Here is a 13,196-nt window from a genome sequence, read left to right as displayed (position 1 = left end):
GCGAGTGGTGCAGGCCAGCCAATCACCCATCACCGCAGCAGCGCAGTTACCCGCGGCGGAATCCCTTAGTTCAAACTTTAGCCTTAACTCACAGCAGATTCAGACAGTAAGGACACGAAGGCAGCTACAGAAAGAGAACGCAAGTTCTGCATTAACTCGCAGCGCCACGCCAACCCGGGGGGGGGGGGGGACACGCTTACCAAACACACCCTCCCAGTGTTTGACAGGATTATCCAGAGACAAACATCCACCTACCTGAGCCGGAGCGTGCCCCGGCTCCCCGCTCGCTGCGCCAGGTCCCTCCAGCCCTTGCCGGGCTCCGCTCGGTCCAGCAGCTCGCTGAGCCTGCGGAGCAGCGGCTCGGACAGGCGGCCCAGCGGCTCGGACAGGCGGCCCAGGGGCTCGGACAGGCGGCCCAGGGGCTCGGACAGCCGGTCGAGGGGCTCGGACAGGCGGCCCAGGGGCAGCGGCCCCGCCGCGCCGCGCTCCATCGCGGGCCCGGAAGGAAGCGCCGAGCGGGGCGGGCAGGGCGAGTCCGGGTGAGGGGAGCGAGGTGGGCAGGGCGGGCCCGGCCGAAAAGAGGAGGACGGGCGAGGCAGGTCTATTTGAGAAGAGCGGGGCGGGCGGGGCGAGTCCGGCCCACGGGAACGGGGCGGGTCCGGTTGAGGGGAGCGGAGCAGCCGGGGCGGGTCCGGCCCACGGGAACGGGGCGGGTCCGGTTGAGGGGAGCGGAGCAGCTGGGGCGGGTCCGGCCCACGGGAACGGGGCGGTCCGATCCGGTCCGGTCCCGCCCCACTGAGGGAAGCGTGGCAGTCCGGTCCGATCCGGTCCCGCCCCGCTGAGGGAAGCGTGGCCCTCCGGTCCGATCCGGTTCGGTCCCGCTGAGGGAAGCGTGGCCCTCCGGTCCGATCCGGTCCCGCTGAGGGAAGCGTGGCCCTCCGGTCCCGCCCCGCTGAGGGAAGCGTGGCCGCCCGGTCCGATCCGGTCCCGGTGAGGGAAGCGTGGCCCTCCGGTCCGATCCGGTCCCGCTGAGGGAAGCGTGGCCGCCCGGTCCGATCCGGTCCCGGTGAGGGAAGCGTGGCCGCCCGGTCCGGTCCGGTCCCGGTGAGGGAAGCGTGGCCGCCCGGTCCGATCCGGTCCCGGTGAGGGAAGCGTGGCCGCCCGGTCCGATCCGGTCCCGCCCCACTGAGGGAAGCGTGGCCGCCCCACGTGGCTGAGGGGACTCGGTCATGTCGGGACAGGAGCCGCTCCCCCTCTCGCCCCGGCGCTGCGGACACCGTGAGGGAGCCGAGCGGGTTTTGTTTCACCCGTTTGGAAAGGGGAACGTTGTGTTTTGTGACTCGGGGCCAGACCTCGTGCGGCGGCCGCCGCTGAGCCTGAGAGGGCGGGACACGGGTGGGGAGGCGGAGCTGGGGCGTGACCCGGGCAAAAAACACACAACACTGAGGACAAACTGAGAACCAACAGCCTTATCCACCCGCAGCCGGCACCGCCGTGGATTCTCCTCCGTGACACAGCTACTGCCAGGGCCCACGCAGGCAGGTGTGCAGATTAAGGCTCGGGCACTCCCGTGGGAGAGGAGGGAGGGCTTGGGAAGAGCCTCCCGGAGAGATGTTCCCCTGCCCGCTCTCCATCACTGCCGATGGACGGATGAGTGGGGTAACGATCTGGAGGGAGTTTTCATCTCTCTGGAGCTGCGAGTTGCCCGAAGTGGACTGAAAGTAATTTTAGGAACACTTGTAAACAGTGGTCGAGCGTTCAGGTTGTTCGGAGAGGTGCAAGGTGCCCCATGCCTGGAAGTGTTCAGTGCCAGGTTGGCACAGCCTGGTCCAGTGGAAGGTGTCTCTGCCGATGGCAGGGGTTGGACTAAAGGACCCTCAAAGGTCTCTTCCAACCCTGACTATTTTATGATCCAAACGTGGCTGCCTCTCGTCTCTCTGGGGGTTATTTTGACCATTAGGCTGTTACATAAAACAGCTATCCCACTTGTTATTCCCGAGTGATGCTGATGGGAGGTGCCATATTTATTGCTGGACACGCCAGCTTCCTATCTGGGTCCTGATAACACTGGCAGTGAGAAGCATTTAGCACAGCAGGTATCTCATAACCAGTTCTGCCATTATTGCAAAACTCTAAAAAAAAAAAGGGGGTACAAAAAACTCGCTTTTCAGCCTTTTCCAGGTCCCTTCAGCTCCGAGCAGTTCGTGCAGTTCATTCCCAGGCTCACCAGAACTTCTGTGGGCTCCAAAAACCAACCCGGAGTGCTTTGTTATGAAACCCTAAGGCCGACACTTCCTCTCTCTCTCTCTCTCCCCGTCAGCCACGAGGAGATTCCTGTGCCCTCTGCTCGCTGCCAAGTGCCTGTCTGGTGGAGGTGTTCCCAGAAAGGGCCATCTGCTGCCTGGAACGAAACCGCCTCTCTTTTTAAAAGTCATCCTGTGGGGCCATCGGACTGCCTTCCCCTGAGGTCACACCGGCACAACAACACCCCCCCGGACTGCCGACAACATGCACGGCTTCAAACTCCTCCGTCCTGCTGCTGCGAGTGCCAGCCCGGGCCCAGCCTGCTGGTAAAATGGCCCAAAAAGTGAGGGGTGAGTGTGCATTTTGGATTTCAAACTTTACTCATCTGCTTTTTTTTTGTTTTTTTTTTTATCCTGTGAATCGTACAAGTAGTGGAAAAAGGGAGAGTTACTTTATTGTGCTTTACGTGGCTGTGGTGATCTGTACTTTTATTGCACGGGAAACAGGATTTGTTATTTGCTTCTGCCGAAGAATATTCATTTTCCCTTATTTTTATAGATTGATTTGTTTTTAAAATTGGTTTGCATTTAGAATTCTGCTCAGCGTTTCCAAAATTACACTCTGGTGCCATTTCCACCGAGGCTCAGCAGCATAAAAATTGCAAAAATTGCAGGCAGGCTTCCTTCTCTGAACAATGTGGAAGGGATAGCAGGCATCCTGAAAAAATGCATTTTATTTGTTCTAAGCACATATTGCAGTTTATTTGTTCTCAGACTCGGCAGGTAAAAATTTCTCCCGTTCCTGAGGAAAAAAAAAAAATAACTAAAATCCGGTGACTGGTAGAAATGGACGATTCCCAGGGCTGCGTGAATTGCTCAATCTGGCAGGGTCAGATGCCTGGCAGCTGTTAAAAATAGATTAAGAGAGAGGAGCGTGAAGAGTCGTGCCGTGATTGCTCGGTTTAATTACTCCACGTTGAGGTCTCTGTTAGAGGCGGGCAGAGCCCGGTCGTTTGTTTGTGCCGAAATTTCCCGTGGAATGGGATTCCATCAGGGATTGATTCCATCAGGGATATTCCATCAGTGCTGATGCACGCAGCGAGCTGAGAATAATTCACACTGAGGAAACTTTGAGCTGCCAACTTGGAGTGAAATATTTGATTTCTACTAAAGCGATGGGATGGGTGGTTGCTGGTGGGTTTGGTTGGCAGATTTTGTCATCTGAAGGGAGAAAAGTGAAGCCTAATTATCCCCACCCACTTTCCGGGTGGTTTAGCTACCTGCCAACCTAACTGGGTTGGTTTTGGTTAGAACTGGGTGAGTTTGGCAAAAAAAAGGTGATGCAAGGAGAGGAGGAAAATTAACAGCCGCTTCTCACATTTAATCAAATTTGTGTGGCTTTGTCAGGTGATTTTTTTTATCTTTTTCTTTGTTCAATCAGTAAGAAACAACTTTGTGCCCCAAACTGCCTTCCTGCAAGTGTGTCAGTCTAGAAAAGTCAGTCTAAAAGACAGCTATTCCCCTTTCAGGAGTGATTTTTAACTTGGGGTTTCTTTTATTTACAGGTGCACGGAGCAGGATCTGCGCTTCATTGACAGCTGGAATGACTCTTGTTCGACTGCAGCCGGATGCAGAGAACAAAACTTGCCTGGAATTTGCTGCTGTCCTGAAGGAGCCCGTGGGACACCTCAGGGCGAAGTGAGCAAAATGGGGAAGGTTTCACACAGCACAAGAGTTCGCCCCGTGAGGGCGAGCCCCTGTTGATGTTACCCGGTTCTGACCCGCCTGAAATCAGCCATTTACGGCTCGAGGAGCTCGGCAAAGCACGAATCTCACCCCCCTCTGAGAAATCCCACGGACACAGGGGACAACATGGCTGTAAAAAACGGGATTACGTCCCAGGGGAGCGTTTCGTGCCCGAGGGATCTGCCAGGGAGCGGTGATGAGCTGCTCCGCCTGAACGGTGCGCTCGCTGCAAGAGCAGAGGAGCTCCCTGCAGATGAAACCGCTCGTCACACAGGCAGCTGTTGCCTGCACGGGGAAGCCCCTGGATCTGGTCAGCCTCTGGCAGATGGCCAGGTGTGTAAAAACACTGGGTTGGACTGTTCTCTGAGCAGGAATTCCCTGCTCAGGGAGCAGGCAGATAGTCCCGTGGGAAAAGATGATTCTGCGAGCTCTGCCACCCTTCTGGAGATTCGCACAGAGGAAATTCCAGATGTTAATGATGACTTCTCTGATGATGACCTGGAGTACTTCGAGTGCTCAGATGTGCTGACGGGGCAGGAAAATGAAATCTGGCAGAGGAAACTGCGGTTTCTGCTGGAAAGCGACGACGAAGACGACCTCAAACTGAGCGAGGATTGCGATGGGTGCGCTCGCCTCCTGGGCGAAGTGTCGGGTGACACCGCGCCTGGGGAGACCCCCATTGGCTTCCGTGGGCATCACTCAACATTCCCAGGGCTCGATGTAAGGAGAGACCCCTCCATGCCCAGCCAGTCCCCTCCGCAGGCAGACATGACTCTCGCCGTCGGCCACCGCCGGCAGGGGAGCGCCGGCCCCGAGGACGAGCACGGCGCGCCCGTCGCATCCGCAGGTGCTGCAGATGAACATCCCGGCAGCCCGGGGGACGCTGATGCAAGCGGCCACCTGGCTGGCACGGCGAGGCACTCGGATCCTGCTCCTGCTGATCCTGCAGGTGCCGGGGCAGACCCCTCTGCTGTGGGGACAATGACGGGAGCCGGCGCTGCCCGGGGGGAAAGCTCCCCGCTGCCGGAGGAGGGGGACGGGGAAGGAAAACCCCAGGAAAACCCCCGGCACGCCGGCTGTGCCTTCGCTGAGACCCTGAGGAGGAACCTTTTCAAGCTGTTAAACCCCCTGGAGCTCTGCAGGTACGTGAGCGCCATAGGACAGTCTCTGCAGGCTCCATCTCCCGCTCCAGAAGGTGTCCTGATTCCCAAGGAGACAGAAAACCTGGAGGTGCAGGCAGAAGAGGCAGATAAAGACTGTCAGTGGGAAGGGAGAAGGACTCAGGGCCTGCCTGAGCAGAGTCAGATGCCGGATGAGAACGCCTCACTCGGGGTAAGTAACGTGTTTGTCATTTAAAAATATCATTATTTTATCACTAAGAGCCGCTCTGCTGATTTCAGTGCCGCTTATCCCTGCTTGGCAGCGAAGCCTGGAGAACTGGAGTCGCTTTGGGAGGCGCTGTCCGTGCCCTGCTGAATGACAGCCCCGGCTGGGAGGGAAATGGGGGTCAAGTAAAGCCCGGGGTTGTTCTAATTATAGAGCCAGCCTGATAATGGGGAGAGAGGCACTAATGGACAGCTGGGTGGGGAAATCCGAGAGGGAGGTCTCAGCGAAGGAATGCCTCGAGCCACAAGGTTTCTGGAATGCCCATTGTGAGCAGAGAATGTTTTGGTTTGCACTCGTTTTTCCTCCCCTCTCCAGGTACCTGCGTGGGTAGGAAACACGTGGGGAAATCAGTGCAGTTGTACAGGCTGTATGTGCAGGTGTGATGCTCCACCAGTTTCCCTGAGTGGGAAGATGGGATAGTAGTTTTTATTTCACGGAGGTTCAAGTCATTGACAACAACTTTCTCTATCTGCTCCCTCCCAGTTGTCACCAGCATGTAATCAGCTCCACGTTGGAGAATGGAGGAGCAGAAAGGCTGAAAGGGGTGGCAGCTTCACTACAACTCCCTCCCTAAGGAACAACCTGTGCTTCCTTTCAGACTCTTACCCAGGAGGTTGATTTCAAGCCATCAGATTGATGATATGAGTCAGAAACTTGACTGTTGAAAAACATTTTAACAAAAAACCAACCCCCCCCAAAAAAACCCCCCTTAAAGCCACAGCTCTAGTTCAGGCCCATGTCGAGCTGCATTTTTAATTTTTAATTTTTGATTTTTGATTTTTAATCAAGTTTCTCTCTTTTCTTCTCTGTAGGATCGAGGTGCTCATCTTGAAAGCGTCCCCCAGAACTGTGACAACCTCTGCGTGGAAACAGAGGGGACCCTGAGGGCTGGGGGGAGCGGAGGAAGCAGCCAGCCAGCTGCAGGGATGCTCTCTGCTGACGTCACGCTGCCAGCAGAGAATGCAGAGTTACAGACTCCTTCTCTCGCCCCAGCTCTCCCCTGCGGCCCCTCAGGGGGTGCTGATGCCCTGCCAGCCCTGCAGTCGGGGTGCAGAGGGGACGCTGATGGATCTGCGGTGCGTGACGAGCTGTGGAAACTCCTCCACGAAGATGACTCAGAGGGTCAGGTCCCGTTGGCAGACAGGGGCGTCACGAGTTGGGGAACGAGGCCGACGGGTGTCCAGGTCACGGAACAGGAGAGCTGTTGCCATCCTCCTTTGCTGATGGATGGGATGGAAGAGCGGGAACCCCTCCCGGCAGCCAGCCCTGGGCGAGCTGGGCGCGGCGATCGTCCCATCCTCCGAGGAGCTGCGGCACCCACAGCTTGTCTGGCAGCGGATGGGGCTGGAGATGAGATGGAAGCACCAGCAGCTCGTCCTGCAGCAAACGGCACCTTCCCAAGGCCAGGGCTTCATCCTGAGCACGGCGTGTCCTGGGGGGATGAGTCTGTACCTGGGGAAGGCTGTCATTTCAGGGGAGGACCGGCTGATTGCCCTGAAGAAAAAGGCCTTTTCCCCAGTGACAACACCTGTCAGCTCACACGTGCAGGGCACTGCTCTGTTGGCACCGTACATGGGAGGTACAAACTGAATCTACAGGCAGGAGGAGATGGCTCTGCCTCGAATGCACAAAGCGACACTGATTCCCAGGGTTGCCATCTTCCAAAAATTAACAGCTGTCAGGATTTTCAGGCTGTTTCTGCTGCACAGAAACACGGTTCTGTAATGCAACTGCCTGCTTTAATTGAGACTCCTGCAACCATAACGGGTGAGAATCGACCCCAAAGCGCAGAGCAACTGCCAGAAACAGCAGAACAGGATGGGGCGTTCGCTCCCTCCTCCAGGGATCTGCCTTTAAGTGATTTTTGTGTGGAAATGCCCAGCTGTGAGGCAGCTAAACCGGGAGATCAGAGTGAGATTCCCACAGCTGATGAACACAGGGCTGGGATTTCCCGTGACCCAGGAGTTACTCGGGTTTCAGAGGGTCCATCTGCAGTTTCCCCTCGTTATACAGCGGCACAACAAGGCAGGGGGGATCAGCCAGATGCCCAGCAACTGCCTGGGGCAGCAACGCTGCTGCTCCTCACACCTGCCAGCCCCTCACAGGACCTGCTGGTAAAAAAAACTGGATCCACTCCACCTGGAGACGAAGGAAACAGAAACCTGAGCGTGCTGGAAACTTCCTGCGGAGCATCGCAGGGGCTGTTCCAGAGGGCACCTGCACAAACTCAGGGGGAAGGAGATGAACACGAGAGGCCAAGAGCTGTTGGACGCAGCCCAGATGAAGCTGAAACGAAGGCTGCTTTAACTTTAATCAGCTCCCAGGCTCAGGGACAGGTGGTGAACACCGGCACGGAGCAGTCCTGCCCTGACGGGATCCCTCCCAGCGAGGCTGATTGTTCCATCAGCGACAAAGAGGAAGAAGTCAGGGCGGCAGAGAGCGTGGTAAATTGTGGTTTGGCTCATTTGCCACCGGTTGATTCGGGGAGCAAGGGGTGTTTTGAGGAGCAAACTCGGCTGCTCTCCGGGGCATCGACCGCCTGCGACCCGCTCGCCATCGACGCGGAGAGGCAACAAAATCAGGAGGGCTCCAAACCCTGCCAGGCAGAGCCTGAGCCCCCCAGGTGTAAACAGGACGCGGCCAAGGGCGGGCATTCAGCTGCTGGGGCCAAGAAGAAGTTGCCACCGGCGGCTCTGCCCAAAAAACCCCGCCTGGAGGAGAAGGGAGGTGGCAAAAAGTCCGGGAAGGGCGAGGCGGGCGGGACTCGTAGAGAAGACAGAAAACCCGAGCAGAGGAAACTGGTTTTGAAAAAGGACAGCAAAGGTAAGAGCAAACTTGATTTCCTTTTTCTGGCTGGGCGTTTTTCTGGCTCCAGCAATCCTGCAGGGCTGGGATCCCCGAGGAGGGACACCAGCGCAGCAGCTCGGAATTCACGCGGCGGGAAAAGCATCATCTCCAATTTTACATCTCTCACATCGGGCAGGGATGTGTCACCATCCCAAAAACCTTTTCCCTGGGAGGTGGATTCCCTTTCTTTCCCAGTCCCCTCCCTCCTGCTGCCGTGCCCATGGGCAGGGATGCCAGAGCAGTGTGGGAGGCCATAATTATTTACCGGGGTCGTCGCTGTTCGTGTTCTTCACGCGAAAGGTTAAGATGCCAAGGTGACGTCATTATCCCCTCACCCTCCATCGTGGCTCTGCTTTTTTCAAGCTCCCAGGCTGCTGAGGAAGATCCAGGCAGAGTCTTTCCCCGAGGGCTCTGGGAACGTGAGGCTGTGCTGCCAGTTCGGGGACATCCACGGGGACTCCACCGTGACCTGGACTAAAGATTCCAAGGTGCTGGCTCGGCTGCACAGGAGGTGAGTGAGTGTTTTTTGAAGCTCCTGGACAGCTTTTGGGACGCCTGAATTGCTTAAACTTCCCACGTGATTGCGATTGCCGCGCTGCAATACCCACGGCGGCGGCGTCTGCTGAACAAGCGTGCCGTGCCGTAACAAACCAACCCTGCAGGGAGATCCAATGACCAGTTCTCCCAGCGCTGACAGGTCCCACCGCTCTGTTGCAGCGCTCAGGATGACTCTCCCGTCTCCCTGGAAATAGCCAAGGCCGCTAGCAAAGACCAGGGCATGTATTACTGCTGCCTCCACAACGCCTTTGGGAAGGTGACCGCTGAGTTTCACCTGACTGCTGCAGGTAAAGCTCCGTTTGGCACTTTAATTACTGATAATATTCCTTTCCATTCAGTTTTTTTGACTATAAAATCCATGTCTTGCTTTCCTTGCAGTGCTGGAACGCCTCTCCAGTTTTCGGAGCTACGAAGGTAAATCCGAAGGGCGTGGCATCACACACGCAGTGAAAGCCCTGGAGGTTTGGAATGCTTTCCCCATGTGTTCCCTCGTGTTCAGTGACACCCAGCATGTGTCCTGGGCTGCAGCTAAAGATAGAGCCTTGCCTGGAGGGTCTGTCATTCCTCAGCACCCTGAGCAACCAGCGTGGCCTTCGGGGGGGCCCATCCTTTCCGTTCCCTCGAAGAACAAACTTAAACATTCATTTACTTGGGCAAGATAAAGATGGGGCTTTTTGTGTGACAGGACTGGATGACTTTTGATCAGGAGGAGTTAGGGAGCACCCTAATTCTTGTCTTCCCTGTGCAGTGTTCCCTCTGTGCTTCCAACAGAGGCAGGGAGGGTGCAGGTCACTGCAAGGGGCAGCTCCGAGTTGTCCCTTCCTCGTCGTTCTCTCCTCCCATTTCTCATCTTCACTGATGTTTCCTGCAGAGTTACACTTCGAGACACTCGAATTGCCATTAGTTTCTCTAAGTGCTTATTAACCTTAACCACTTTTTCCCCCCCCCTTATGAACATTTTGCCGTTTGGCTTCCACTTGATGATGATCATTTAAAGAGGTGAAATCCTCACTCTGGATTTCCAGAGTGTGTTCTGCCCTTACCGCCCTGGTAAGCTGCTGGGTTTTAGGTGGCAGTGAAGTGCAGCAGTTCCCACTCGAGCAGCAGAGTCCCAACCCCCCCAGTAGGACAATTTACACCGCACGAGCGTTTCTCGTGAGCCAAGTCGTTCCATCCCCCCCTCTCCCCCCCGTTACATTTCAGGTGTGGAGGAGATCGAGTTCATGCAGCTGCTGTTCCGGGACGATTCCATCAGCGACAGCTACTTCGGGGGCCACCTGCACGGGGTGCTGGCCACGGAGCAGCTGCACTTCGGCGAGGGGATGCACCGGCGCGCCTTCCGCAGCCGCGTGCGCCGGGGCCTGGCGCCCGTCTTCGCGCCCGGCCACCCCTGCGTCCTCAAGGTGCACAGCGCCCTCAGCCCCGCCACCGGCACCAGGGAGGAGCTGGTGAGGAGGAACTACAACCTGGCGCTGCAGGTGAGTCCCCCCCGGCCCCCGGGGAGTGTGGAATCATCAGCACACGTCCGGTGAGTGTCCTGAGCGGGGTTGGTGTCTGTTTGTGCCGCAGGAGTGCTGCGTGCAGAACGCCGCCAGGGAGTACGCCAAGCTGTACGCCGCCGAGGCTGAGACGCTGGAAGGCTTTGGGGAGGTGCCAGAGTGAGTATTTACAGCTGTTTGCGTAGGTAGGTGCTCATACCGAGCGACCTGTGCTGACTGCTAAAGGGGGAGGGTGGGAACAACGTCACGGTGCTCTCGGCTTGTTTGAAACTCTTCATTCGCTCTCTGAGCTCACCCCGTCCTCTTGTCTGTTCCTTCGTCCCTCACTGAGAGAATTCTCTGACTTTTGTGAGTTTTGTTAGCGATTTCACCGGTTTCTACCCCTGGCTTTCAGGATCATTCCCATTTTCCTCATCCACCGCCCCGCCAACGCCATCCCCTACGCCACGGTGGAGGAGGAGCTGGTGGGGGAGTTCGTGAAATACTCGGTCAGGGACGGCAAGGAGGTGAATTTCCTGAGGAGGGACTCGGAGGCTGGCCAGAAGTGTTGCACCTTCCAGCACTGGGTGTACGAGAGGACCAGCGGGAACCTGCTCGTCACCGACCTGCAAGGTGCGAGTTTTAGTTTTATTTTTATGATGGAAGAGAGAAACAAATCTCACCCCCTGAAGGGGAGGGTTGTTCTTCCACTTTTAGTGAATCAGGACGCTCAGGATGGGTCAAATCTGGGTTGATGAAGTGGCTTGTGAGTGGAAGGGTTCAGGTGTCAATGACGAGCCAGTCCTTCTCTTTTTCTTCTATTTACTCACCAGCAATCAGCGTGCTCCACGTGCAGGTCCTGCCTAGGTTTGAGGAAACCCCTTTCCTTCAGCTCCCCTGGGTGGGATTCCACCTGCCCAGTGTGCACAGAGGTTCTCGAGACAGGGGAGAACAGACCCTTCTCAACCAGAAAAACTTGGGAATCTTAAAAAGAAATCCCACGTTCATGTACAAGAGAAGTTGGGAAATTAGCAAGGCATGACTAAACAAGATCCCTGAAGTCATTTAAAAGGGGGAAGAAAGAATCTTAGCCCAGGAACCGATAAAAACCAGTGGTGTGAGCCTGACTGATGACACAGAGCGCGATGATTTTAACTGGGGCCCCTAAAACTCTCGGGGAAAAAAATGCGACAGAACATTCCAGTGGGAAAGGTGAATCCATGAACAAGATCTGATGCCTGCGTGGGTGAAGATTCTCCTGGGAATTCCAGTGGAAGCCGAGCTGAGGGGTTTCCCTTTGTGCCTTGCAGGTGTGGGGATGAAGCTGACGGACGTTGGCATAGCCACCCTGGCCAAAGGGTGAGTGAGCTCAGAAAGGTTTGGGGGTTTTTTTAGGTCCTCAGGAATCAGCAGATTAAAGAGTGGTGGTTGTCCAGCTCGCTCTGGGAAGTGACTCCCATAAAAACTGCCGTGCTGGGGGAGGAGGGAAGTGGAGCATCATTTAGCCAGCGGTGTTCTCGCCGGGTGGAGGTGACACAGAACCGACTGGTTTGGTTCTCCCGGGCGATTTGTCAGCGATTTACGCCCTCCCCTCGAATTCTGCTCGCTTGTCCCGGCTCCGCGTGTGTTTTCCCGGGGATCTGGAAAGCGGAGGAGCCCGCAGTGCTGGTATCAGCAGAGGGCGAGGCCGAGCTGGGAACGGGAAGCGTTTCCAGGCTGGGGGCACTGGAGGGCACCAGAGCCTTGGGATCGGCCGCTGCTGCTGCTCTTTGTGCGGGTGGTTCCTCAGGAACACGCGAGCAGCTGGTTTAGACGGGCTTTTATTTACCTCGGAAGAGAAGTGGATTGATTTCTTACAGCGTGGAGGAGACTTGCTTAAGGTTTTCTCGAGATCCTGCTCTGTGCTAAAAACCAATCTTGAAATCCCTCTTTTTTTTTTGGTTTGTTTTTTTCTCCTTTGTCGCTGCAGGTACAAAGGGTTCAAAGGCAACTGCTCCTTCTCCTTCATCGAGCAGTTCCGAGCCCTCCACCAGTGCAACGAGTACTGCCAGATGCTGGGGCTCAAATCCCTGCGAGCCACCCACCAGAAACAGCGCAAAGCCGCGGCCCCCAAGGGCAAAAACCCGCCCAGCTCATCAGCTGGGAAGAGAACGCTGCCCAAAAAGGGCAGAGAGCACCGAGACTTCATTTCCTCCGAGCACTGAGGGGACAGTTGGGGACAGTTTGGGCGCGGTTTTGGAGCCGCCCCGGTGCTGATGGCAGCGACAGATGAAGGAGATGACTCTGTGCTCTCGGTCCCTGTGTCTGTGGAAACGTTCCTGTGTTTAAGGTGCCACTCAGTCCCAAGTTTTGCACACTTGTTGTTGCTCAGGCTGCTATTGGAAAAAAAAAATAAAAAAGGGGGTTCTTTTCCCGGGTTTTTGCATATTAAAATCCCACCCTGATTCTGCCCTCGTGATTTTTTTTTTTCTGTCTTGTATTAAAAAATAAAACCGTTCGCGGTTGTCCTGTAATTCCACTCCTGCCCCTTCCCCCCTGTTTGACCTGTTCTGTCTCAGTTTTTAGTGCTTTGAAAGCCGCTGAGCTGCTGATTTTCCCCAAATAGGAAGGCGTTTCGGTGTCTGCTCCCACATCCACAAAACAGCCTGGCTGTGGTTTGGACCATCGAAAAAACAACCAGAAGTGGCTGATGGAACCACCTTCCGAGTCGATGGCCCTCAGGATCTCGTCTGTGGGGAGGGGTGAGGAGTCCTTTTGTACTTTTTTTTTTTAACTCCTCTCCTGGGACACAAGTTTGGGCGGTGGGAGCTGGGAGGTGGCTCTGCTCTCGGCCTGGCTGCCAGCTGGGAATTTTGCTGGGATTTTAATCAGCCCAGGAACTTGCTCAGGAGAGGCCTCTCCTCCTGCCTGTTTTTGGGCAGCAGTTCTCGTGCACGTC

General features: G+C 56.1%; 2 protein-coding genes across 2 annotated transcripts in view; one reads left to right on the top strand and one right to left on the bottom strand.

The window, feature by feature from the left end:
• Positions 1–491, bottom strand: part of LOC114071970 (mucosa-associated lymphoid tissue lymphoma translocation protein 1-like) — a gene marked incomplete at its 3' end in the record, with an annotated part of 4,836 nt that extends 4,345 nt beyond the window's left edge. The window contains exon 1 of the mRNA XM_027909874.1: positions 256–491. Coding sequence (XP_027765675.1) covers positions 256–491 — 236 coding nt within the window. The remainder of the gene's footprint in view (positions 1–255) is intronic.
• A 3,609-nt stretch (positions 492–4,100) lies between these two features.
• LOC114071968 lies at positions 4,101–12,462 on the top strand. The gene is made up of 10 exons (XM_027909873.1): positions 4,101–5,321; positions 6,188–8,198; positions 8,586–8,733; positions 8,940–9,067; positions 9,159–9,194; positions 9,984–10,258; positions 10,350–10,438; positions 10,674–10,891; positions 11,569–11,617; positions 12,228–12,462. The coding sequence occupies exons 1-10, from the start codon at positions 4,116–4,118 to the stop codon at positions 12,460–12,462; spliced, it is 4,395 nt and encodes a 1,464-aa protein (XP_027765674.1). The 5' UTR covers positions 4,101–4,115.
• Positions 12,463–13,196: the final 734 nt, after the last annotated feature.

Source organism: Empidonax traillii, unplaced genomic scaffold (genome assembly GCF_003031625.1).
Source record: "Empidonax traillii isolate 1590-97213 ecotype Southwest subspecies unplaced genomic scaffold, ASM303162v1 scaffold2483:size23337, whole genome shotgun sequence".
Taxonomy (NCBI): Eukaryota; Metazoa; Chordata; class Aves; order Passeriformes; family Tyrannidae; genus Empidonax; species Empidonax traillii.
This window is presented reverse-complemented; position numbering and strand designations above follow the sequence as displayed.

Coding starts and splice junctions, on each gene's coding strand:
- LOC114071968 (XM_027909873.1), top strand. CDS start 4,116: ATGGCTGTAAAAAACGGGATTACGTCCCAGGGGAGCGTTTCGTGCCCG. Junction 10,259..10,349: donor ACTACAACCTGGCGCTGCAG/GTGAGTCCCCCC, acceptor TTTGTGCCGCAG/GAGTGCTGCGTGCAGAACGC. Junction 10,892..11,568: donor GCTCGTCACCGACCTGCAAG/GTGCGAGTTTTA, acceptor TGTGCCTTGCAG/GTGTGGGGATGAAGCTGACG.